The sequence below is a fragment of the Aspergillus affinis genome (assembly GCF_023601865.1).
Source record: "Aspergillus affinis strain CMG 70 chromosome Unknown NODE_42_length_251493_cov_91_322052, whole genome shotgun sequence".
Taxonomy (NCBI): Eukaryota; Fungi; Ascomycota; class Eurotiomycetes; order Eurotiales; family Aspergillaceae; genus Aspergillus; species Aspergillus affinis.
In genome coordinates this window covers 188,457-213,333 of record NW_026515823.1, presented here as the reverse complement: position 1 = coordinate 213,333, position 24,877 = coordinate 188,457, and the positions used below count along the sequence as shown (strand labels likewise).

The following is a 24,877-nucleotide window of genomic DNA, read 5'->3' as shown; positions in this document are numbered from 1 at the left end:
ACGTCGAGTTTGTGCATCATGGATCTGTAGTTAGGCTTAATTGGAGGATAACTTGTCTCCTGTTTACGTCACCCACCATACCACATACTACATTTTCACCACCAAAAGTTAACCGCGGTTTAACTGCGGTTAACCTCGAATTTGCGCTGATGGTGATAGTTATCAAATCTTATGGCCATTACCGCAGATGCGGTTATGCCGCAGCCTACTAGCAGCAGTTTCAATCACAGCAACTGGAGTAAGGCCAGTAGTTTCAGCCACTTCAGCTGATAGCATCTCCGGGTTAACAGGGACTATAGAGTATTGTCTTGCACTAAGCTGGCCGGCCTTTCTCGGTATATTTGTTACTCGGTAGGAGATATAGCGGGAGCTGCGCTCGATCTGGCAGGTATCGAAGAAGGTAGAGATAGTCTCTTTCTGTGCCTCTAGGGCTGCAAGAGTTTCAGAGGATGAAGGTAGGAGGGCAAATCTAGTCTTACTGAGCACGTAATGGTCGAGTTGTCACTCAGGCGCCAGTGCCATTTGGGTGGGAAATTCACCGTGACCCGAATGTAAATTCTAGTGAAGTGCTTAAGCTCAGAGGAATGGTGGAGTTCGATCAGTCCGAGCTGTACGAGGCCTAAGCCATAGAAAGAATGCAAATGAATGAAGTAATACTCTATCTAAAACCTAGCCTAGAGTACAGAGATACTTGAGTGCTTGAATGTTTGAAGAGGATTGTGGCCTCTGCAAAATATGAGCCTCGGACGGACTAATGTTGTTCCCGGTTTCCGAGCTAATTACATCACATCATCTAGCCCCAAAAACTGCCGCTAATTACCGCCTCAACCAGTCGATGACTGCCATGGTCGTCGCCGAATTTTACCGTTTTCGAGTCCAATTTCATCGCTACGACCTGGCAGACACGAATGAAGTCATTGTGCGTCCCTTGCGCACCTACGAACGTTCCTTGTTGGTTGAGTGACTGAAGTTCCCCTGTCTTATGATGAATCTAAAGGCGGACGTTTATCTGGCGAGGTGCTCTCGAAAGTCCCATAGGAAATCCCGTCTTGGCTGTCTGAACTGCAAAGGTCGCAGAATCAAGGTATGCCTGTTCTCCGTTAAGAGGAGACTTGATTTGAATATCCGCAAGCATGTGGGGAATATGAGTCCTATTAAACTAACAGTTTGTCAGTGTGATGAGGCAAAACCTCAATGTGGTCATTGCCTTCGGCACTCTATTGTCTGTGACTACAGTTTGCAGGCGCAAACTCAATCGCGAGTGCAAGGAGAAGCTCCACGTGGTGATTCGCAAGAAAGCATCGCATCAGACTCAGCGTCGTCAGGATTGGAAAATCAGTACCGCTTTATATCCGCCTCCACAACAAATTTCAAACCCCCCAAACGGAAACATAAAAGGCAGTCTCAATTATACGACACTGTTACTCTGAGTACAGCTATCTCCGAATCATCATGTACCACCATACCTGAGCGGCCTTTTCAGTTTAGCGGGGCAGACATGGAATTGTTTCATCACTACATGACATCCACTTCCATGACGCTGGCGGAGGACGAGGCAGGTCGGCAAATGATGCAATCAACACTTCCTCAGCTTGGTTTTAAATTCAACCATGTCCTGCGTTTGCTTTTAGCTTTCTCTGGCTACCATATTGCTCACCTGAAAAGACAGCAGCAAAAACAGCAGGAGCAGGAGCTCGTATCACTTCAAGAATCTCCGGATGAGTCAATTATCACGCAGGCAGATCGGCATTACACAATCGCTCTATCCCAAGTCAGCACTAGCATTTCCACGCTAAACGAAACGACTTGCCATGCCATGTATGCAAGTGCAGTGTTTATTTGCTTTTGCTCCTTCGCAAAAGGGCCACAAGTCGGGCAATATCTTGGCTTCAGTGAAACCGGCAATGCGGAATGGATGACCCTACTAGGGGGAGTTCGATCCATTGTTCAATACTCTCGGGACACGCTCTCGGTGGATCTTATTCCGTCCGACAACTCGAATCTGACTTTAGATCAGCATCTACACGAGCCTTCTGAGGATCAGGGGCGTCATGACTCGGGGTGGAAAAGTTGCCTTCAGCAGCTCCGGGAAGTGCTTATTCAGGAATTACCGGTTACCGAATCTCGCCATCCGATCTATCTAGGGGTATTAGATGGCCTTGCTTCATCATTCAACAAAGTCTATGGCGCCGGGTCCCTGAGCAGAGGGGACAAATGGGCACAAATTTTCCGCTGGCTCTATACACTCCCTGCGGTATTTTCATCGGATCTCCAAGAGCATACACCGCTTGCTCTGCTTCTGTTTTCCCCTTTTGTGGTCTTATTGAAAGAGCTGGATTCTTATTGGTTTGTATGCGGATGGCCCGAGCACATAGTGGGTGGCATTTGTCGTTTCTTGAATTTACAGCAACGTCAATGGATGAAATGGCAAATGGATCAGGTGGGATGGAATCCGTTGGACGTACCCGAAAGCTGCCAGTAAGATCTGGTTCTCGCCAGCTTTTGTCATTCCCCTATATCTCTCAGAAGTTTCAAACAGGTCTTCTGCTTCCGATATCCACTGATATGCTCAAAGCATGATCCCTGCTATCGGAGTCATTGCCTGCGCTCGAGTCCTCGAAGTTCAGTCTCCCGTGCAGTCTACCTGTCATGCAGTTGGCGTATGGGAGAAAGGACTGAATAGCAATGTGACCCGCCAATCTGTCCACTGGCGGCCGTACGGAATGGGTGTCGCTGTCGCAAATCTGTGAGAGTAAGATGGAAGATCAGCTTATGCACTGTAAGTGAGGTCAGACCCTGTGAGAGAGATCTTCCTCCTGACTGTCTCTCATATTAGGCCTGAATTGCTCTTCAACTGTCTGCAATCGCTTGTTGTTCCCTCTTGTGGGTCGAAATCCCGTCGACGCCTGTGACAGTACCGTTTGCAAAAAGGCCAGCAGCGAAACACCCCGCAGTATCTAGAGGCTTCAGCTGTAATGACTACTGAGAGTCTTTCGAGCGTGACAACCATAGAAATGGATTATTTACCTTACCGAAATACCGGGAGAAGACTTCCTACTTTAAGATGTAGAGTAGTATGCGCTTATACACGGATAGATTAATTAGGTATTAATATGTACAATGTACAGAAGATCCCAGTTCCAGGCCTAAGCAAGAGACAACCGGCGACATCAGATACAGGCATTCTCGAAATTGCCTTGACCAAAACACACTGAGAATCTCTTTTCTGGACCCACTGCCAAGGCCTTAGCGCAGTTAATTCATGGAGCAGACCACACTAAGTTGAGGGCCGCCGTAAATCGCCGCTTGGCACAGTACAGTGACCATCAAGGCCATCAAGGCTTATCGCCTAACAGTCAAAGCGCAGGGTGCAAACTTACAAGAGAAGGGTCAAGGAAAATGGAGTGGTTACTTACCACTAAGAATCCTTCGGATCCACTCACTTCGCATTTTGTACGTACTTTGTATGCGTTCCGCAGGACTCGGCAATATCAATCCCGAAGTCCCGATTCCACTAGCGAGACCTACTCAACGAGGCCATCGCACAGATAGAGTTGCTTCTTCAATCAATAAATCATACATTCATTTTTCTACTATTGATTCCATTACTCCTATTCGCTAAGGTGTATACTAGTCAGTACATAGAATTCTAGCTGTTCACAGGAAGATACAATAACATACAAGTTGTATTTTACAGTTGTCCTCAACTAAGTGTGGTCCGCTCAATGAATGATCTGCGCTAATGCCTTGGCAGTGGGACCAGAAAAGAGATTCTCAGTGTGTTTTGGTTAAGGCGATTTCGAGAATGCCTGTATCATCCGGCATAGGAGTGTGTCTAGAGATGGTATGAAAATCATAAGACGCCCGAACCAAATAAGGCTTGCCAGCCAGAATAGGCTTCTATCCATACCCAAAGTTCATGAGCACTTAATCCCACATGCAAGAGAGAGGGAGGTCAAGATCAAGGAAGCAAAGGAGAAAAGAAGCATCATATCCTTAGTAGGAGTTCGGGCAAGATGACTATTTCCAAAAAGAAAAACGACCCGGGAAAGTAAGTATGCTATTATGGCCAAATGGCAGACCTGTTTCTGTTAGCGAGACTTGTGATTGATATTCGAGAGAGCGAAAGGGTTGCTACTTACAATGGCTAATATCATCAGTGGTTTGTGCTCCCTGGGGATAAAGTGTACCCCCAAGACTATTACAAATGTTAGGACTGGTGGAATTGACATGGTTAAGCCAAATTCTGGCTCGATGAAGTGGACATCAATTAAGTCATAATGCAGAACGAAGCAGACGATGAAGAAGGCGCCTAATTTGACGAGGACCACATATACTGTAACTAAATTAGCAGCTAAAAGCACAAGTAAAGATCACGCACTTACTTCGTAGGCAAGGTATCGAGCTCTTATACATGAATCACCCTACACACTTCGGTAGATGGACCAGGCATACTGTTTGTGCAGTTGGAAGGCCAACCCCTAGATTCCGAGGGTGGAAAGCCCAATGAAGATCGGAACTGCACGTTGAGGGCTTCAGATTTGCGGCCAGATGTTTCTACTGATGTCTACCACCGGTATATCATACATGGCCCGCTGTTTAGGCATGGAATCGCAGAAGCCCTTCATGGCCGGATACTGCATGGCCGCGAAGGCCATGGCGAAAACATTACTGACGCAGGTGGCGAATAGTAGGATGTTGTTCTTGTGACGCATAGCGTCGACAGAGAGTAAGAATTCATAGGTGCAGGCAAACCATATGATTGCAGCGTCAACAGGGACGATGTATGAGGGGGTGACTTGAATGGCCTGTGGGCGCATCCATAGTTGCCATTCCACAAGGATAAAGCTGTAGTCCTGTTAGACAAGTCCCAGGCCTCCACGGGCGCTGAGACTCACATTTCAATGGTGAAAATAATGATTGCCTGGGTAGCCATCAACCCACCGAGGATCCATTCATTGGTGCTTCTGGATGTATACATGTTTAACCGTAGACGTTGGATGCAGATTTATAGGCAATTTGAGCTCTCATATGTCTTAAAATATCCTCTAAGTGGCGTTCCTTTTTCCTCTCTGCGGATTTTCGACCAGACAAGTGCGACCAGTAGTTCTTCACACCTGGCCAATCATAGACAATGATTTCTTGCTGAAGACCCCGAAAGTGGGGAAATGTCCCGGAACTAGTTTTAGCAGGGGCTAGTTAGTTAACTATACATTTTTAGAAATCTTGAAAAGCTAATGACCAATCAACGCCATTGAGTTTCCCCACTGTTAGACGGTGGACCAAACATTGAAAATTGGAAGTGGATTGGCCATACATCTGTCGCGCTGGAAAAACATAGTATTTCAGTAGTCTGTCCGGAACTCACGAGTTGCACATATTTAAACTACTTCGGGTAGCCATACCCCGAAGATACCTCGAGACCCACATTTCTGATCCCATATATGTGAATTATAGTGTGTAGATGGTATTGCTCTAACAAAGCCTTTGAAGGGTAAGTACCAGTGCATTGGTGATCCTCAATGAGCCCTGGAAAAGGAAATGTACTAATAGGTCTATGAGCCCCCTAGAGGGCTATGCAGACTGTCCAGCTACACAGACAGTTAGCATTCCGACACGGGATGCAGTGGAGGCCGAAGAGCACGAGAATACGCAAGCCATCGGGTTTGAGCCGACTCGACCGGCGTCGGCGTTTGTTGAAGTGCCGGTGGAAGCGGAGGCCGAAGCGCCGACTGGCCGAGTGCAACCTCACCGGGGCAAGTTAAGATCCTATAGACATAGAGATTTCCCACTCTTTTCTCAAGATCCCTAATCTGCGCGACGGCTTTATACGCGGTTGCATCTGTTGTTTAACCTTCACGTGTGTTACAAGCGCAACTTACTGGAATAAAACCCCTGATTGCTGGGTACCCGCTCCGCTGGTCGAAACCAAGCAAGGTGCGTACCTAGTCTGCAATAAGACGCACTCGAGCGTCACGCCGAATCCGCAACACTTGAGGCGACAATATGGGTGTCCCCGCATTGTTCCGATGGCTCTCCAACAAGTACCCGAAGATCATCTCCCCGGTGATCGAGGAGCTGCCCCATGAAGTTGATGGAGCAGAGGTTTCGGTCGACACTACTCGCCCCAACCCCAACGGTGAGGAAATGGATAATCTATACCTAGATATGAACGGCATTGTCCATCCGTGTACCCATCCCGAGGGAAAGCCCCCGCCAGCCAACGAGCAGGAGATGATGCTGGAGATCTTCAAGTATACTAATCGAGTGGTCAACATGGTCCGGCCGAGAAAACTACTTATGATCGCCATGGGTAGGATTTTCTTGATGGAAGGGTTCTGTTTAGCGACCTTAAAGCTGACATGTCATTATTCTGTACACAGATGGTGTTGCACCCAGAGCAAAGATGAACGAGCAGCGCGGGCGCCGTTTCCGCTCCGCACGGGAATACAAGGAAAATAGCAAGAAGAAGGAAGACCTCCAGAAACTACTCGCCAAGCAGCAAGGCAAGAAGATCAGTGACGAGGTCATCAAGGAGCAAGTCATTCAGAAAACATGGGACAGCAACGTTATTACGCCAGGAACTCCGTTCATGGATATTCTCGCCGCCTCATTACGCTACTGGATTGCCTACAAGCTCAACACCGACCCTTCCTGGGAGAAGGTGACATGTTTGACTTTTGTATTACCCTCTACCGTGCATCTGTATACTAACATGCTTAGATGAAAATCATCATATCGGATGCAACAGTTCCCGGAGAAGGAGAGCACAAGATTATGGAATTTGTGCGATCCCAGCGCGCATCGCCAGAGCACAACCCGAATACCCGCCATGTGATGTATGGTCTTGTTAGTCTACTAAGAGCAAGTGGCGAGCTACAAACAAATAACTGACCTTGACTTGGTACAGGATGCGGATCTTATCATGCTAGGTCTTGCCACCCATGAGCCTCACTTCCGGATTTTGCGCGAGGATGTCTTCCACCAGGAATCGAAACCGCAGACATGCGGGCTGTGTGGCCAAGCCGGACATAAAGCTGAGAAGTGTGTTGGCCGTGCGATGAAGGACAACGGAGAGCTCGATGAGAAGCAGAACGAAACTCGCCCAAAACCGTTCATCTGGCTCCACGTCTCGGTTCTGAGAGATTATCTGACTGTTGAATTGCATGTTCCGCAACAGCCGTTTCCGTTTGACCTAGAAAGGGCGTTGGATGACTGGATTTTCATGTGTTTTTTTGTTGGAAATGATTTCTTGCGTCAGCTCCCGTGCCTAGATGTTCGTGAAAACGGTGTCGATACATTGATCGCTATCTGGCGCGACAATATTCCAGTCATGGGGGGTTATTTGACCGAAGATGGAAATTTGGCTTTGCAACGAGCCCAAATTATCTTACAAGCGTTGGCTAAGCAGGAAGATGTGATTTTCCGACGCCGTAAGCAGATGGAAGAAAGAAAAGTGGCCAACGAAAGGCGACGAAAGGAACAGGAACGGGCTCGCAATGACGAGCGTGCCCTGATGTGGAGCCGGAGTTCCTCAGTTCATGGCTCTCCTAACAACAATCGATCACGCCGTCGTGGTATTGGTCAAGCTGCCCCGACCGTTGAAGAACTGATCAAACCCAGCCGGGGATTCCTGTCCAAGGAGACGAGAGAGATGACTCACAGCATGCTGACCAACCGCGAGGCCGTCTACCGTGCTAACTTGGAGAACAAGAGTGCCCCTGTATTTAAGAGCAGGCTCACGAAGGGCACACAAGGGGAATTGGCGGCTGAAGAAGCTTCAAATGCCACAATTTCTTCTGAGCAAACCTTCCCATCTGCTCTCGGGAAGAGAAAGGCTGATACGGCAGAGGAGAAGGAATTAACGGAACCCGGCACTCTACGCACGGCGTCATCTGTCGTTCTTCCCGTGTCTCATGTAAAGTACAAGGCGGATGAAACGTTGGAAGACACCGTTAAGCTCTGGGAGCCGGGATATGCGGATCGGTACTACGAGCAAAAATTTGGTGTTGATCCTGCAGATCATGAGTTCCGCCACAAAGTTGCGCGCGCTTATGCCGAAGGTCTTGCCTGGGTTCTCCTCTATTATTTTCAGGGCTGCCCTTCGTGGAACTGGTATTACCCGTACCACTACGCTCCCTTTGCGGCGGACTTTGTCGATATTGGTGGCATGGAAATCACGTTCGACACAGGTAAGCCGTTCAAGCCATTTGAACTACTGATGGGAGTTTTGCCAGCGTCGTCCAAGCATGCGCTGCCGGAAGCTTTTCATGATTTGATGACCGACCCAAACAGCGAGATCATCGATTTCTACCCCGAGGATTTCGCTTTAGATTTGAACGGCAAGAAGTTTGTATGGCAGGGTGTAATCCTACTTCCCTTCATCGATGAGAAGCGTCTATTGGCTGCCATGGAGAAGAGGTATCCACTCCTCACGGAGGATGAACGGAGTCGCAACACGCATGGTCAAGAGGTGCTATTACTATCGGGTCAACACCCACTCTATCAAGACCTTGTCGCCAATTTCTATTCCAAAAAGCCGGGTCCATCCGTGTACAAGCTCGATATGCGTACGAGTGAGGGCCTCGGTGGTGTGGTTGAGCGTAATGAGACCTATATACCTCATTGCTCGCTGGTCTCTCCTCTTGAGGGCCACGGCATGCCCAGCCTCAATGACGATCGCGCCCTAACGTAAGCCAAACTTCCATTTCCCAGCGTCAATATGTGTGCTAATAGCAAGGTCAGTGTAAACTACAAAATTCCCAAATTCTCACATATCCACAGGTCTATGTTACTGCGGGGTGTGAAGTTTGCCAGATCGATATTGAACGCAGAAGACATTCGCGCGATTAAGGACCGGACTCAACATTCTGGTCGGCCACTCGCCAGTGCACCACTTAACGGCAGAGGACGAGGGGCCCGCATGGAGTACGCATCAGACCAGCCGAATGCGGTCGCCGCGCATCGTGATCCGCGCTTCATGTCCGGGCCGCACACTGGTTTATCCGTGACGTCTTCCAGATGGCTTCCTCAGGGGCCCAGCTCTGGCGACTACTTTCGGCGACCAACTCCGCCGCCACGCGCGGGCTTATCTCATCAACACCAACCTCACCACGGTTACCAGGGCCAACAGGGCCGCCAGAGCCGCCAATGTCACCAGGGTCACCAGCATGGGGACTATTACGGGGAACAGAGTCAGCGCCACCACGGCCAACACGTACCCCACAGTGGCCACCATGATCTTGGCGGAGGCGGAGGTGACTACGGGAAGTAGCTTTGGCTGCCAGAAGCGCGATAGTTACTCTACTGGTCACCGTGTGATGGCTACAGGCGCTATTAATAGAGGTAACCTACTTCTTTGGATCCTCACATCGGATCTTGCGTCTATCAGCACCTTTAGGGTTTGAATTAAGTGGTGGATAGGTAAACGGCGTTCGGCGTTGTGAAAATGTCAAATCTGTAATATGGGCTTCCTTCTGATATGGCCTTTGTTCTCTGGTAGTTCTATATTTCAATCTAGACGTAGCTACGGCTGATTAGGGCTGGGCACGAATAAAGACCTAGCGTATTTGTATTCGCAGGGTCCACCAAGTCCAAATTCATATTCGTTAGGTTTCTGGGAGCTGTAAGAAATGGATTGGTAACTTACTACTAGTGCAAGACGATTACAGATAAAGTTTAAAACCCCCTCTCCTTTTTGCATGATATTCAGCCACCCCATTATGCCATCTACTACTTCACGGGTATGTTGAACGTGATTTATAGTATATAGGTAGCTGTAGGGCCTCTGCGGCCTTTTACTCCATCCGCAATATGTTAGCTTCCTGCAAAGTATTACTGTTGGGGATTTTGTACCCCTAGCATGTTTAACTTGAAGTCGCTTGGAGCAATTTTGACGACTCTGTCGTTACTCTTACATCTTCTCCGCTGCATCTTTCTCTGCCCTACTATTCTCTCAGCTGGTCTCATTCCGAGAATTAACCTCGCGCTATCCATTTCGACATGCCCACTACTCGTTGCCCAGTCGGTTCTCATTTTGATTGAGGTTAAAGCATCTGCTACAGCAAACCTCGTTGCTACAGTTGGCGTCCTTGTCTCCATACAGGGGGTTATTGTATTCTCCACCACGAGAACAAAACCGGGTTTTGCGAGGGGGTCTGATCTCGTCACAGATTGTTCAAGACTATCTCCATCTACATCCTACCCTCCAACCTCACCAACTAAAGATATTATGTTTCCTGTTTGCTGGTACTTCCAAAGTAGCAAAACCTACCTTCTGCATTATTGGGACCCTGATGTGCTCGCCAACCCGCCCTCTTTTCATTTTGTTCGTCTCTTTCGACTATATGGGTATAGCTTTGTTACATTGGTGGCTAGTGCGATACACAATCCCTGGTCTCCAGCTACGTTCAAAAGTCAAGCGTCTGCCATGGTTTCTCTCTGGTATAGCCTCAATCAGTTGCCTGATTACCACAGGAGCTTCTGTGTTCAATTGTTGGCCCTTGCCGGCCGGGGTAAGTTCATCTGACTTTCATTATTTTTACCCAAACGCTAATTAAGAGCAAGGTACAGTAGCAGGGTTTCCATGCAGCGTTCGTTCTCCGTCCATGATTCCGGCCGTGATAGCCCTCAATAAATGCACCTGTGTATGTTCACAGAGTTTACAAAAAAACCGTGTCCCCCGACCCCAACTCCCGCATTGCTATCTGATCAGCGAATGCACTAAAGACCTTTCGAACCCAGCATCTCCATTTTTCCTTCCCAGCCAAAGAAACCTAAATTTTACTTTCATTGTTACCCACGCATCCTTTTCGTCACATCTACATCCGCCATGAGGTTCAAGATACGTAGAATCAAACGCAGATAATCCGTGGAAACATCAGAACGTTACACTTTGTCGACAATGTGTCTTGAACCCCACCCAGTTTCACAATTGACCGCAAGTACAAGATAAATATAGTCACGTGCAAAATTTGTTGCCCGGGCATCCCCAATGCCTGACAAGAACCAGTTCAGTTGCCCAAGGAGCAGGGGTGAGCATTAAACCGTCCGGTACAAAGACGGGGGAGACAGCTGCCAATCTCCCGTTTTCAATATTACGTGTAACGTATATACTCTGCACGAGAATTAATACGCGCTCTTAAAATGAGGCGTATACAAATAGATAGACAGAAACAACATACGGTTGAGATTAATAACAATGAGGGAAGAAAAACGCGATGAGTTTTCTTGTTTCTCTTTGCTCCCTTCGTTAATAACTGTACACCACCCAGTACGGCGGACTTTCGGGTTGACTCTGCCATAGTTAGTTAACGCGTCTAAAAATGCCGACAAAGCGTTATGGCAGAGTCAACCCAAAAGTCCGCCGTAACCCAGGCAACACGTGACGGAAAGACTGACTATGAATTGTTGCGAGATCCACCACAGGCGTTGTGCTCCAGCCGAATTGACTCAGAGCCACAGAGCCTTTTGCCACCAAAGACACCTCTTGTTGGCTGTATCATCTCTCTGCACCTTGATATTGGCCACGTCAGCGCCGATACCAAGCATGGTGGCATTTTGACCTTGCTTCGGGAAAACCGGCAGTCCAGGCCCATTTGGATTTCCTGTGGCAATGAAGTTGGTGATATAACCCTGCATTATTTTCGCAATAGGGGCCACCATATGTGACAACCCCGTGGAGTTGTCTGTTGCTTCGCCATTCCAGTAGGTATACGAGACATCTTGGCTGTGGAGAGCCGGCGGGACTTGGAATTCGTAGTTGTAGGTCTCATTGTTGAAGGCACGGGCGAGATAATTGGTGTTGCAAATAAATATTTCCTCATTCACCATAGCGATAGTCCGATTAATGCCCGAGCTGTATCTTGCGCTAATCATTGGGTCGCTGAAGTTAGCCGGGTAGAGTATATTCACGATGTAGTCGACAACAGACGAATCAGTGCCGGGGAAGAGAGCTCGAAGTGCAGCAGTATCGTTGGCCCATGGTGGCACAAACGAAGGGCCTTCGTTCTTATTGTGACCCACCATGACGCTAACGTCATGCGAAAAACCCCCATTGAGAAGAGAGATGCCCGGAAGAGCAGGTACAAAGAGACCATCAACGACTGGACCCCATACATAGCTACTGTAGGAAGCATTGCCAACTTGCCAAGCATTAGCATTGATGAGAGCCTCGGAGCTCAGTCGTCGTGCTTCCTCAATTGTGCTGACATTCAACAGAGACAGGAAGGTCTGGGTATTGTTCTCTTGCTTGAACTGCGAGACCGTCGGTGTCAGACCCGGCGACTGGATAATGGCGCGCTGAAAGGGCGAGGGCTTAATACCACCGTAGGCGGTAATTTGGTGCATAATGCTGCCACCACCGGCCGACTCGCCCATCACAGTGACTTGATTGGGATCACCACCGAAGCGATGAATATGCTTCTTTACCCACTCCAAAGCCAGACGTTGATCATACAGGCCTGCATTTGACACGCCACCCATGCCCTGGAGTGTCGGTCCTGCAAGCCATCCGAAGGCCCCAAGTCTGTAGTTCATGGCAACGTGGATAATACCTGGGGTATTATTAATTTGACTCGCCTTTATCAGTCCGGCAGGATTATTGTTTTTGCTGCCCAAGGTGTAGGCTCCTCCGTAAATCCTAACAAGTATTAGTCAGAAAATCTCGGATCAAGCGGCGAATGAATCTTACCAGACGACGACTGGAGCTCCTCTGCCACTAGAGCCGTTGAAAACCTGCTTAGGTACCGTCACATCAAGAAACAGACAATCTTCCGACACCCCAGCCCCGCCGTTGAGTTCAGACACCAAGCCGGGCAAGATCTCTGGGGCCAACTCGGCGAGGGCAGTGTAGTTAAAACTGGAAAGATTGTTTGCCACATAAGTCTTGGCGAACGAGTTCGAAATCACGCCCCAAGCTGGTCCCGCTTGTGGGCAAATGTAGGATTCGTTGCCAGTTTGGACAACGGGGTTGCGACCAGTTGGTGGAACAGGCGCTGCGAAGCGCAAGTCGCCTAGTGGAGGCTGAGCATACCGAATATTGGTGAAGCGGTAAAGTTGGCCAGTTTCCTATAAAAAGATTAATGATTTTTTTTTTTAAAAAAAAAAAGACAGTCCCGGAATTACTTACGTTGTAAGAGAGAGCCTGATGTATTTCATATCCCAAATCAACTTTCGGGAGTGTCTGCTCAGCCGTAGAAAGCTGAAGCAGCAAAGCCGCAATTGTAGAAACAGACGTGAACAAAATCTTCATCTCGAAGGTACCATGATTTCTAGAATCAGTCAGTCTATCCAGCTTCCTTTTATAGGTGACTTCCCCTGATAGTGAATGCTAAGCCTTCGTAGGAACTATAGAACCTTCGTAATAATTACCAATTGAAGATATATTGCCGAAAAAGGTCCACCTCGATGCCTTATGATACTCCTTTCTGCCATCTAGCATGATCTAGTTTCAAATAGTTTGTAAGAGCCGCCCTTTCCAAGGTTGGCGTACCTGATATCATGTTAAGGGGTGGATCTTTAAAGAGCGACGGCCTGGTTGGCCAGCTTTAACTTTTAGTTCGTAAACTATACCCAGAGCGGCTAAAGCACTGGCGATCCTTTGCGAATGAGGCACCTTGGCGTTCAGCCTTGCCACTGTTTTCCTTCCGAACCTTGTCTCCAACGCCGGAGTAGCCACTTCTTGGAACTATATGGTGAATATCTCAGACCGCGGTTTCCAAAATAGGCTGGTAAATCACTCAATGGATCATTTCGTATCCCTGCTCTTCAAAATGAGCGACAACGTAGTTCCAGTAAATACGAAGCGCTTACTCAATCCGAATACGGACAAGTCGCCAGCATATTTTGATGTCTCAGAGGCAGATACTCGCAAATTTTCATATCAAAATGGCTAGAACCTTCACAATTGATCATTTCTCTTCGATTTTAAGTGGACCCGGAACTATTCTCCCTCTATTCACCTCCCACACGCCGCCACGGGCCTCTCGCAGCATCAACACTAGCAAGCTGCTCCTCCCGAATACTAGCATACCCCGATGATGCACCAAGACGGGGGGTGCCCTCTCCCTCCACGCTATCGTGAGAACGATTGGAATTACTCTTTATTCGAGTGCTTTTCGCCAGGAGACGTTTGTATGTAGGAATTTTTCATGGGCAATATTACCCTTTAATTCTTTTCGATGCTTATTCGTATAACAAGTCTAATTGGATGTTGCTTTCCTTATGTGACGTATTAAGAAGACACGGCTCGAATGAGGGACCTATCGCTGAGAAACTTCATCTTCAACGGCGATGTAAGTTCCAACTCAATATAGGAGACATTTAAGACCACGCTGACTTCTGTTGCCAGTGCCTCATGTGGCCTTGTCTTGGTTTCGGATTCCTTGACTGAACAGTTCAGACTGCAAGGCGATCGGAGCCGAGGAGACGTTTGGTATCGAAGTTCTTGCTGTGAAGATTGTAGGGCTGTGTTCTTCTGCTCCCATTGTACAGGCACAGTCATCCAAGAAGAAAAAGAAGCTACTTCGATTGGGTGATGCACAGGGTGGGTACAATCTGACCCAGCAGATGGTATATCCATAGCCATGAAGACCCTCGTTTCCTCCTTTTTCCTTTTTGAAATAAACGCAGGGATTGGCCCATCTTGGACCTACCTGCTGGGAGTGTATAACAACTTTGTATATGCACGACTGATTGTGTTTCAGATCACTCAATACCGACAATTTCCATCGGCCAGACTATTGACGGCCTCCATAATGGATGGAGGTTGTGCCAAACGGATAGTAAGACTCTGCGGCCCCAGCCTTTGAGCCACCAGATGTCGTTGAAGTAATGCAAGGCCACGGAGTAATAGGCCAAGATAACCAAAGCAATTGGGCATTGGTCCCTTATCAGACGACGATATTCTTCTGGTAATTTCAACCCCCATTCCACGACGACAGACAGATTGCTCCTATCAACATGAAGCTTGTGTAATACAAGTCTCAGTAAGTGAATAGCGACCTTGCATGAGTCCATTTCCGAGGTAATGCTAGACTCGCCAGTGGTGGTTACTAGATCTTCAAGTCGATCCAGAGCTGTCTTCCCGGGATGAAGCGGAGTAGGGGCTGGATGATGCTTCTGCATTCTACGAATGAATGATGCGAGATCCAGATGCTTGCTGGCTTCTGTTAGGACGATAAACCAATTTTTGGCAAGGCCGAATACTTGAAATAGCTCATCCACAGGTGCAATGGTAAAGTCGCGAGGCTGGGCCCGACCACTGGCAAAACATATGATCGTGATGAGGCTTGAAAAGGTAATAGTAGCTGGAGCATTGGTCGCGTTGATATCACTGATCACATGGCGGAACCTTTCCAAGCCATAATTATGATGTCGGATTGCATTCTGAACGAGCGTCGTTCGCAAAGGCATTGCACTATGAACCGCCAAGTGAAAGGCCGATAGGGCCATCATGCCGTGTAATAGAAAATCATGAGCTTTTGCCGCATTTGTAGTGATAAGTTGGCTGCTCCGAAGGGATGCTTCATCAACAGTGACCGTGTAGATCGTTGAGAGAAACCAATTGTTAATCAATTGCACGCCCTCACAGCTGATATTGAGGCGAGGTACAGCTGAAGCAATATCATCCAGGGGATTTCTTGCATTTAATGGCGTAAGCGTGTTTTCAGTCCGAAACTGGACATGATCGTTGATCACGCCCGGAAAAACAGGAACAAGAGCATGGACAGCTGATACTGGAGCCCATTTGATCCCATCTGAAGACTGATAATTGCAAATCTGACCAAGACGAACACAATTGTTGCACGCAGGGTGTTGTTCATCACACTATAACTTCCTTTATTAGCACTTGTCGAGTTGAAATCGCGAAAACGAAGTTCGATAAATCGCACCTTCACCCGCCTTCGTTTGCAACGATCGCATCCATGGTGCGATTTGGGATGGCTACGTCGCAAAGGCATGAATACGCAACCAAGGCCCCACGGTCGGGGAGATTTGGCTTGGTAGGTGGTTATTGTGGGCACACCTGGCCTGGTGAGTTCGAAATAACGTTAATGAAAGTAAGAAGTTCTCTGATGAGATATAATTAGCTCGGAGGCCGGGAACAACATTACCTAATCCGTCCGAGGCTCATATTTTGCAGAGGCCACGATCCTCTTCAACACCTAAGCACTCAAGTATTCCTGTACTCTAGGCTACGTTTTAGATAGAGTATTACTCCATTCATTTGCATTCTCCTTATAGCTAGGTCTCGTACAGCTCGGACCGATCGAACTCCTACCATCCCTCTGAGCTAAACCACTTCAAAAGGCGTCGACTGACGCCGAAAGTGGCAGTCATTTGGTAAACCCAAATTGTTTAGGTATACGGAATTCCGTCCTTTCCAATTATTAAGCGCCTCTTCCTTTTTTCATTTGTTTTCACCTCCCTCTCGCTCTTGAGATTCCCTCGTTACCATGCCTATCACCCTTGATGACATCAACTTTTACCGTCGACCCCTCCCCGCTAAACCTCGTTCGTCTGCTTCTCCTACCTTCGGTTGGAAGCCGTACCAGCCTCCAGCTCCAAATCCCCCTCCGTCCCTGTCACCTCCGCTCCCTCGTAAGCCCTGACGACTTACGCCCGTGACTGTTCCTTGGAGCAGTACCATGGACTTTTCGCAGCCATTTCATACTCCGCCGGCGAAATACGGCGACATGAATGCAACGGCGCTTCCTAATGAATTCGGTATCAAAATCGAAACGATCTCGATAGAGAAAGGCAGCACGAAAGTGGGTGAGGATGATTCGGCTATATAGTTTAGAGGGGAGTTTCAAAGCAGAAATGCCGTTGGCGTATCCCCAAGCCAGTACGCGTTTTCAGCGTTCGGTATGTAGGGCACATTTGGTACCAATCTCCCTGTTCACGAGCTAATAACATCTCTCATATCCAGTGACAGAGCCAGCACAAAGTCAACCCAGGGCCAGTGGTGGCCACGTAGCCCTGTATCGTCAGCCGTCCGTTGAACAGTCCACCATCCAGTAGCAATCAGATCCATGGGCATTCCCGTGCATAGAGACTTCCTGTTCTCCAGGCCCACCACTTGACCCACCGGGCTTGTCAGGGGTAGCGACCTACCATTTGGAGTCGCATAATGAGAGTACTCTTACTCGTTTGGCCAATACACAGGTGATTCCGCCAACGCCAAGCGTTCCTTGTGGCTCCGACTATCGCTCACCCCCGGTAGATGCTCCATATAATTCACTCCGCCCTGGTGACTCTTGGACTGGGAATGATTGGTGCAACAGAACAGGTGCCGGGGATTCCGGGGGCGGTGCCGCACTTCACCAAGATCAATTGGAAAACCTTCAAGACGCGGCGACTACCACCCAGAGTGTCCAAACCGACAAACTACATGCCCACGAGACAGAAACGGAGAGGCCCTATGAGCGTGGTCGAGCACATGCCTCCTGCCCATCCAGGCAGCCAACGAGCTCTGATAGGAACCCAAAAGTCCCATCGCGACCTTCGCGCTCTCTCCGCTCCCGCACAAACCCGAAATCGAGCAGAATAGAGCGATTGCCGTCTGTTTCCGTGGTCATACCCGTCCATCCACTAGGCAGATTGACTACAACTACCACTCAATCCCATATCACCCGAAGGCGACGTCGTCTTCAGGGTACTGATGACCGCAGTGATGATCATGATTCGGCAGTGCATGAGCTGTGCCAGGGTCGTCCTGCAACGACCAGCAGGTCTAATAATGAGGTGGAACAAAATCTGCCGAAGAAATACAAGACAACCAGACCGAAAAAGACAACGGGCGCCAAATCGAACTGGATCGAAGACGCTGTTGGAGGTTGTCCGTAGTCGCCCCAGAAATCATCAGATGATGGATTTGCCGTCACTCCAACTGAAGCGAAAGAGGTTTCGGTCGGGGTGTTTTCCGTATTCAACCTTACGGTCCTCGCTATGCGTATTTCATGGCTTTCCTTCCGGATACCGTTCGACATCCGTCGAAACCTTCGTCGGAATTGCTACTTGAGAAGCCATTACGTTCTGATAGCCGTGGTCCAAGGGAACAATCGCGGCCTCGACTTGTTGTCGGCAAGACAAGTCACAAGCGAGTTCCTTTTTCACCGGCAGAGACCCGGTTGTTGGTCGAGTTGAGAAGCCAGCGCAAGATGCCCTACCGGGACATCGCGGTGAGATTCAAAACCGGAGCACGGCATCTCTTCAGGTTCATTACTATAAGAAACGTAGTGGAGCTATGGATAATATTTGAAACCTCCCACGAAACGGGCGGCGCGGCTTAGACATGCCCATCAATCGAGTGCACGTGCCGAGACCCGCCCCGCACCACCGCCAACCTTGGGAGTATGAGAAGTGTCTTGTATTTATGGGGAAATTCTGCAATCCAAATCGATACTTCTGTACCACCCGATAGGCGTGCACTGGACTGTTTCCTGCTTACCTTTGCGGTGAGAACGAGGTCTATATTGCTTTTAATCATTGACCGGTTCCCCAAAGGCTACGTGCGCGGTGGTATGTTATATGAAGGAGCCCTTAGACCGCAGCTCTGTGTACGGAGTGTGCTGCGTCAAAAACAATAGTTGAAGTTCTGGAATGAGAAGAGCTTAAAGGGGCATGTCACATAGTGTTGTACGAGGAACTCAGTTCCAGTACATCTTGTGTATGTTAATCATGTGCAACGGTGGGGTCTCTTGACATTGATGCGATTCGTGGTGTACCAATCGCAGCTGTTTATACTCTGTAAATTTTATTCCCGGGGCTCTTCTGATACCTTATAAAACTTGTTATCACATATTGAGACCGCCCTGGTCATTAAACAAGACAGAATCCATCACCGGCAATAAGCCAATACCATCACTTTCTCTTTGAAATGGCTTCCAATAGTACCTATTACACGGCTAGGTCACCAATCAGTAGTAGCCTCCGGGGTGGGCGCCATTAGAGCCGACACAGGCACCGCTGAGGGAGCCTGGGGAATGTTCGCCTCAGCCACGCCTGTTGGTCGAGATTTCATCGCACCACCACCCAGCGAAACCAAACTGACTGGGGGGATGTACCATAGCCGAGAGCATGCTGTCCACCGCGGATCAATCTGGGTCATCACCCCTTCCGGGATGCCCATCCACGGGAGATAATCGTTGCGGACCATGTCACAGGCCCTTCCTCCTACTGAGCATTGAGCGCCCCCGCTGTACTGCTCCCAGGGAATCAGAGGCATGGTATAATTCCCGACCACATGGGGTTGGAACTCCGCGAAGTTGAATGGATACGGCGTGCCGGTAATTGGATACTTTGCATTCCGATGGCCTCGATAGGAAGTCACGGAGTCGGGATGGATGGAAACAATCACATCTTCATGGTCAGCGCCACAGGAGCCACCGGGGTCCCTTCGATTGTTACCGCGAGCGTAGATACTGGTGAAAGATACGTAGACGCTAGGCGAAGTAAAGGTATGGCCGTCGACGATCGCCGTGTTGGGGCCGTCGCCTGTGGGCGTGGCGGCGATTGTGCTTCCGTTCTGCAGACAGAGGTCGCCACTAGTGGTGGACACAGGCCAGTAGAAGAGAGTGGCCGTGCCAGGCAGGTAATGGCAGTTGGTGCACGGATCTTGCTCGGTTCGGGTAGATGGACAGTTTACCGGTCGAATCGGGCTGTTCGTGTCTCCTGGTATCTCAGCTGTCGCCGACTCCGCATATGCGTTAAATCGGCTATAGTAGGTCTGCCAGATGGGGATGCAGTCTTGGGCATTGAGCTGACAGGTAGGAGAAGGGGAGGGCGACCGATAGATGGGGGTCGTCCAGGTACTGCTTATCATAGCCGTGCTGCAGGGCCCCGTACCCGGCCAGTAACTTGTGAGATACTCTAGAGGACCCAGAGCACGTGGGATACCATCGCAGGCCGTAGTGACTGGGCCGGTATGCGGATCGCCCGGACCCTCCGGCCAGACCTGCTTAGTGCAAGCCCCGGTGCTGCTGGGATAGGTTTCAGTGATGGTAGATGTAGAAGTTGCGCCCATGTCAATCAGCTTATTTGCTCGTTTTTTGTACTCGACCCATTGGGCGTTGCAGGTTACCGCAGAAGCCCCGCCACCAGTCGTCGGGCCATAAAAATAGTCGGTCGACGTTGGCCAGAAAATCGTGGTGTTACATGTTATTAACCACTGGCTACTCACAGACGAGGTACATATGGGGTACAGTGTAGTTAAAGGCACGCTCGTGCTGATATCCCTGAATTGTACACCTGTGTAGGCTTGGTTTAGTGTCTGCAATACAACATGAGAATGAGACGAAGAACATACCAGACGTCGCAGAAACTCCAATGACTAGGAGAAATATTCCTTCATACAGCATTTTAGGCGGTAAGGCCATGGGCCGGAGGCCCAGACAAGGTGAAGAGACAGGTTGCATTCACGGAGCTGTGACAGTAGCGGTTTTATGTACTTCTCGCTGCTTGCCTCCATGTCAACACCCCAAGCACCACGCCCCAACTACCTACCCATATACTGCATGGATCATGCCAGGATTAGATGCAATGTAACCCTATTGCAGGCACCATAAATGCAGTGGCTGGGCAAAGGTAAGATATTTCTCTAGGTGATATGCCTGTAATTTTCTTGTCCACAGAATGGGGAAGCATTTGCCGACGGAAATGCATCCTCGCAAGTGGCTAGGTTCTGGTGAGAGGGGGAAACAGGGCCGAGACCTCGTTATTCCGCAGTGCCCCGTTTCCTACACTAGATACTAGCATCACTAGTAATTCTCCGAGAATTATTTACGGTCGCCTTACCGCGCCGACAATAGATGTCACCGGTATTTGGTGAAGCTGAGATATCCAAACTACATTTTATTATGGCAAGAAACCCCCCAAGACAATTTCGTCATAGATTTCCCTCTTAAACACTCCATGTCACAATGGTACGAATTCAATGTTTGACACATGGCTATCACACACGAACATAGGGTATGAAAAACAAGCCTTCTTCTCGGGACCAGAATTGAAAGCCCTTCAAACTAGTACACACGCTCATCTTTGGCTGGATAGTAAGTCAACTCAGCCGACAGCTCATGTCCTTCTTGCTGATCAAAGGTAATCCCAACCCATCGGAGATTGGCAGTGCGTGACATGAATCCATTCCCGTATTCCTTGCAAAGTCTCCCCCCGCTGTAGTATTCCGGAAGCATCTTCGCGGCCGTGTCGCCGTCCTGCAAGTTCACCTGCACATCGCACCACGGGCTGTAATTGTGGATGCCCAGAATAACGGTGAAGATGTCGCCAGAGGTGGATACAAAGCGAAGAATCCCGGAGGTACCGCTGCCTCCCATGTGCAACACATGCTGGCCGTCTTGCTCTTCCCACGTGCCTCCGTTGGCATAGTACCAGCAGGTCTTTTCGACAACATTGAGGGAATCGGGGGTGCCGTTTTTAACGCTGAGACGGATCGTGTAGGCCATTTTTGCGCTACTGGTGTTAGCATACTCTGAACGGAAAGTAAATTTTGGCGTCGGCGACATACATGTACACTGATAGGGTGACACTAACAAGGGTAGAATGATAAGAAAAGTCGCTGCTGTTTAATGTGGAAAGGCTTTTCTGGCTCAGCTTGTCGGGCTATATGGAATGAATATGCGATGGGAGCAGGAAGTTCAGTGCCTATATAACAGGTAGTAGATGGTAGACAGGCGTACACAGACGTATGCCCCTCATCGGCTATTGTTGACGCCTATGGTTTTATTTCGTATTCGTGTTGATGCGCGCAAGCCACTGAAGACCCTAGCAAATGTTTGTGTTGCAGGAGCTCCGCGCCATGCTTCTAGTGCTGACGGATACATTAGTGCCGTGATGAACGATAGGTGAGTGAAGTCAGGCATGACCACTGCTACGGGCCTGGATCTCACTATGTTGCAGGAAACAGACGACCCGGAGCTGAACCCCGCCAGCCACTCAGGCAAGCCAGGTCGGCTGAGGTGAAACAGGCTTTGTCTTGACCTGACGAAGATTTGTCTTTTGACAATTGATATGCAATGTCTATTACGGCCATTTATTAGGTACGAGTATGCGTCTGTGTTGGGAACATCTTGGTCCGCTACCTAGTCATTCTTCATCCGTTTAGACTCCATCTTGCCTAGACCTGGGCATGGGCTGGCCTATTATTTTTGCCAGTGCCCCCTGTATTTACATAATTAATATGCAAAAGATTTATCTTTTAAGTGTTATGTATTCCGGTACCAATTATTTTTCTAGGACCAACTTCTGCGGTGACAAGGACCCCGCCGACTCTTGAAAAGTATCGACACCGATTTTTGACTCGGGTATTGTCATTTTCTAGCTTCAGCGTGTCCGAACAATTCAATTAATAGGACATGATCCTGGGTAATTGAGACATATACATATACATTGAAATCGTGAATGCAAAAATAAAAGCATCGTTCTTCCCGTGAATCGGCGATAGAATTAGCTGCACACAAGCATTGCATTTACGATACCTTCAACATATAACTAATGACAGGTCCTCTATTGTGCAAAGTACAGGGAAAGCACAAAGGCCTGTTAAAAAAGTCATCGTACCAGATATTGGCGAAACAACCTTTGGTATCCCGCGGAGATGCACATTCGTCCGGCATCAAAAACCCCGACTCGGTTGTTATAGTATCTCATGTTCCCCGGCACATATCATATCACGAGGAGTAGGCTCGGGCGCTCCCACGGGTGGACCCGCTATTATTACAATTACAAAATTTTTACTGAATGTGATTCGTGTATCCTTTCCCAGAAGAGACTACCCAATCTTGGCACCATGGACTTTGATTGAGTCGAAGATAACATAGGATAGCATAGAATTGCGGAAATACTGTAGAAAGTGACAGGTAACAAGCATGCTGCCGCTTCTAGGCATCCAAGCACATTACACATCTCTGCCCTCCCCCCCCTTTTTTTTCTTCCGTTTTCTTCCCTCTTTTCCTCTTTTCATTCATCTCTCTTTCGTCGACTTATCTCTATTCCCCATCTCTCATCTTCTGCCCAAAATTCCATTTATCAAAATCATGTCCAGCTCCGGCAAAGGATACTCGTACACCGGCTCTGGCACCAACAGCCAGGTAAGCGACATCCCCCAGCCTATACATCCCACTACACTAACTCCCCCAAGGCAACCACTAATTCACTACGGCCCTGGCGTGTCCAATTCCAACAGCTACCACTACTCAAACAGGTAGATCCATATGTGTTGTCGCATAAGAAATCGCTAACAGCCGACCGTCTACAGTAACGGCTCCTATTACTATTCCAATCCTAATAGCAGCACCTACTACAATGATGGGAAGGAGGGATTTACTTATACTCATTTGGAAGGGGGGGTGGAGATAAGCGGTAGACTGCAACTTGGTTGGTCCAGGTCTGATGGCAGAATGGATTTGAGGCTAGTACCGCATGTAAACAGAGTATGGGTTTTAACGGAATAGTAAACAGTCTAGTCCTCACGTTGTCACTTGGTTGCAACACCTGACTGCTTAAGACCGATAATCTTGGTCGATGGATGAATCAATAGGCAACCTGATTTCTTCGTCAGACCCCGTACCAAACCGCTAACAAAAAGGGCGAAATCGGCTGCCGCTCGGTCGCCGACCAAATAAGAATGGAGTCCGTAAGAATATAGTGGGTCAAATTAAGGATTTTATTCCAGACTTATTTAGTATTTCAACTGTTAGGACCCACAGCATTTGAATTAAATGGCAGTAAGTGCCAAACATAAAGTGTATCAATCCGACAGCCGATGTGGTTCTGTCATGATCTGATCCCGTAGGATATTCTTGGGCTACCATCCACATTGGCAGTGGTCCCATGGTCTGGATTGTGAGGCTCAGATCAATAATAGAAATGCCTAGGGTTATCTTCGATCTTGTTGAGACCCCTGTCTCATTATTAATATAGAGACCTTGGTCCTCAATCGGCTTTTCCAGAGTTCCTGCGTTCACTCGAGCTCTTGCCTGGGGGTTCCATAGGGGGCTATGTAGGTTAAAATCCCCTACTAATAGGCATCTTCCTTCTAGAATTCGGTTTCAGTTAATATCCTCTATCGTTCTTTTTCGTCGCACGCTGATCCCTTGCCAGCAGTGGTTCTTGCCAATCAAGTTATCATAGGATTTGACTATCCGGGTTTTTCGAGACTTTTTGGCTCTATCTAGCTCCCAGATATCTAGGGCTATCAGATAAGGATGGTTTATTAGGTCCGTGCGGGCCTCTATCACCAGACTATTAAGAAGATCTCGGCGGACAGCAATTGCCACTCCCTGCTTCTTGCGTTCCCCAGCCTCTGGCCAGTAGGTTTCATATGCCCCGTGTCGAAAGTCTGTATCGACATAGGGCTCCTGTAGGCATACTAGGCCTACCCCTAGCTCTAGCCCTACTTCTAGTGCCGCAATTGTGACTGCGTATGTCTTGCGGCAGTTTTACTGTATTACCAGCATTAGAAGCTATTCGGTTCTGTAGTAGGGCCCCGGGGGATCCTATACTCTTCCATATCTATATCATTTCTGCGGCTGGCTGTTGTGGTTTGCATCAACTAGGTTTCTCTTCCCATCGGGGTTCGCGGGCTGGCCGGTACTGAGCTGCGTCTTATCTGCCTATGCTGTTTGTTTTTGATACCCACTTCAAAAGCCGGGCTCTGTGGGCGTTAGCTGGCTTGAGCATAATATTATTTCGGGTTATCCTTTTAATCTCTTCTATCCTTTTCCTATTTTTTGGCTGCTCGTTTAGCTGGGCAGTTTTCTGTAGTGGCCATATGCGGGCCCTGGCAGTTTCCGCATTTCGCTGGTATATGCTGGCAGACGATTCCTGGTCTTGCTGTACAGTCTACTACCTTGTATAT

The 24,877-nt window shown here is 48.6% G+C and overlaps 7 protein-coding genes across 7 annotated transcripts; 3 read left to right on the top strand and 4 right to left on the bottom strand.

Moving 5' to 3' along the window:
• Nucleotides 1-835: 835 nt before the first annotated feature.
• Nucleotides 836-2,750, top strand: KD926_007407 (Zn(II)2Cys6 transcription factor domain-containing protein; the record flags this gene model as incomplete). The annotated part of the gene is made up of 3 exons (XM_053100258.1): nucleotides 836-919; nucleotides 1,175-2,346; nucleotides 2,576-2,750. The coding sequence occupies 3 exons, from the start codon at nucleotides 836-838 to the stop codon at nucleotides 2,748-2,750; spliced, it is 1,431 nt and encodes a 476-aa protein (XP_052956118.1).
• Nucleotides 2,751-4,535: 1,785 nt separating this feature from the next.
• KD926_007406 (uncharacterized protein) lies at nucleotides 4,536-4,981 on the bottom strand (the record flags this gene model as incomplete). Its single annotated transcript, XM_053100257.1, has 2 exons — nucleotides 4,536-4,848; nucleotides 4,899-4,981. 2 exons carry the CDS (start codon nucleotides 4,979-4,981, stop codon nucleotides 4,536-4,538), a joined length of 396 nt encoding a protein of 131 aa, XP_052956117.1.
• A 1,025-nt stretch (nucleotides 4,982-6,006) lies between these two features.
• Nucleotides 6,007-9,274, top strand: KD926_007405 (5'-3' exoribonuclease 2; the record flags this gene model as incomplete). The annotated part of the gene is made up of 5 exons (XM_053100256.1): nucleotides 6,007-6,313; nucleotides 6,384-6,664; nucleotides 6,724-6,849; nucleotides 6,911-8,691; nucleotides 8,746-9,274. 5 exons carry the CDS (start codon nucleotides 6,007-6,009, stop codon nucleotides 9,272-9,274), a joined length of 3,024 nt encoding a protein of 1,007 aa, XP_052956116.1.
• A 2,177-nt stretch (nucleotides 9,275-11,451) lies between these two features.
• On the bottom strand, nucleotides 11,452-16,341 carry KD926_007404 (uncharacterized protein; the record flags this gene model as incomplete). The annotated part of the gene is made up of 9 exons (XM_053100255.1): nucleotides 11,452-12,640; nucleotides 12,692-13,068; nucleotides 13,130-13,271; nucleotides 13,573-13,687; nucleotides 13,962-14,074; nucleotides 14,262-14,388; nucleotides 14,718-15,828; nucleotides 15,894-16,032; nucleotides 16,283-16,341. 9 exons carry the CDS (start codon nucleotides 16,339-16,341, stop codon nucleotides 11,452-11,454), a joined length of 3,372 nt encoding a protein of 1,123 aa, XP_052956115.1.
• Nucleotides 16,342-16,457: 116 nt separating this feature from the next.
• On the top strand, nucleotides 16,458-18,296 carry KD926_007403 (uncharacterized protein; the record flags this gene model as incomplete). The annotated part of the gene is made up of 3 exons (XM_053100254.1): nucleotides 16,458-16,602; nucleotides 17,075-17,842; nucleotides 17,908-18,296. The coding sequence occupies 3 exons, from the start codon at nucleotides 16,458-16,460 to the stop codon at nucleotides 18,294-18,296; spliced, it is 1,302 nt and encodes a 433-aa protein (XP_052956114.1).
• Nucleotides 18,297-18,916: 620 nt separating this feature from the next.
• On the bottom strand, nucleotides 18,917-20,420 carry KD926_007402 (uncharacterized protein; the record flags this gene model as incomplete). The annotated part of the gene is made up of 2 exons (XM_053100253.1): nucleotides 18,917-20,253; nucleotides 20,312-20,420. 2 exons carry the CDS (start codon nucleotides 20,418-20,420, stop codon nucleotides 18,917-18,919), a joined length of 1,446 nt encoding a protein of 481 aa, XP_052956113.1.
• A 603-nt stretch (nucleotides 20,421-21,023) lies between these two features.
• KD926_007401 (uncharacterized protein) lies at nucleotides 21,024-21,464 on the bottom strand (the record flags this gene model as incomplete). The annotated part of the gene is made up of 1 exon (XM_053100252.1): nucleotides 21,024-21,464. The coding sequence occupies one exon, from the start codon at nucleotides 21,462-21,464 to the stop codon at nucleotides 21,024-21,026; it is 441 nt and encodes a 146-aa protein (XP_052956112.1).
• Between the last annotated feature and the right edge of the window lie 3,413 nt (nucleotides 21,465-24,877).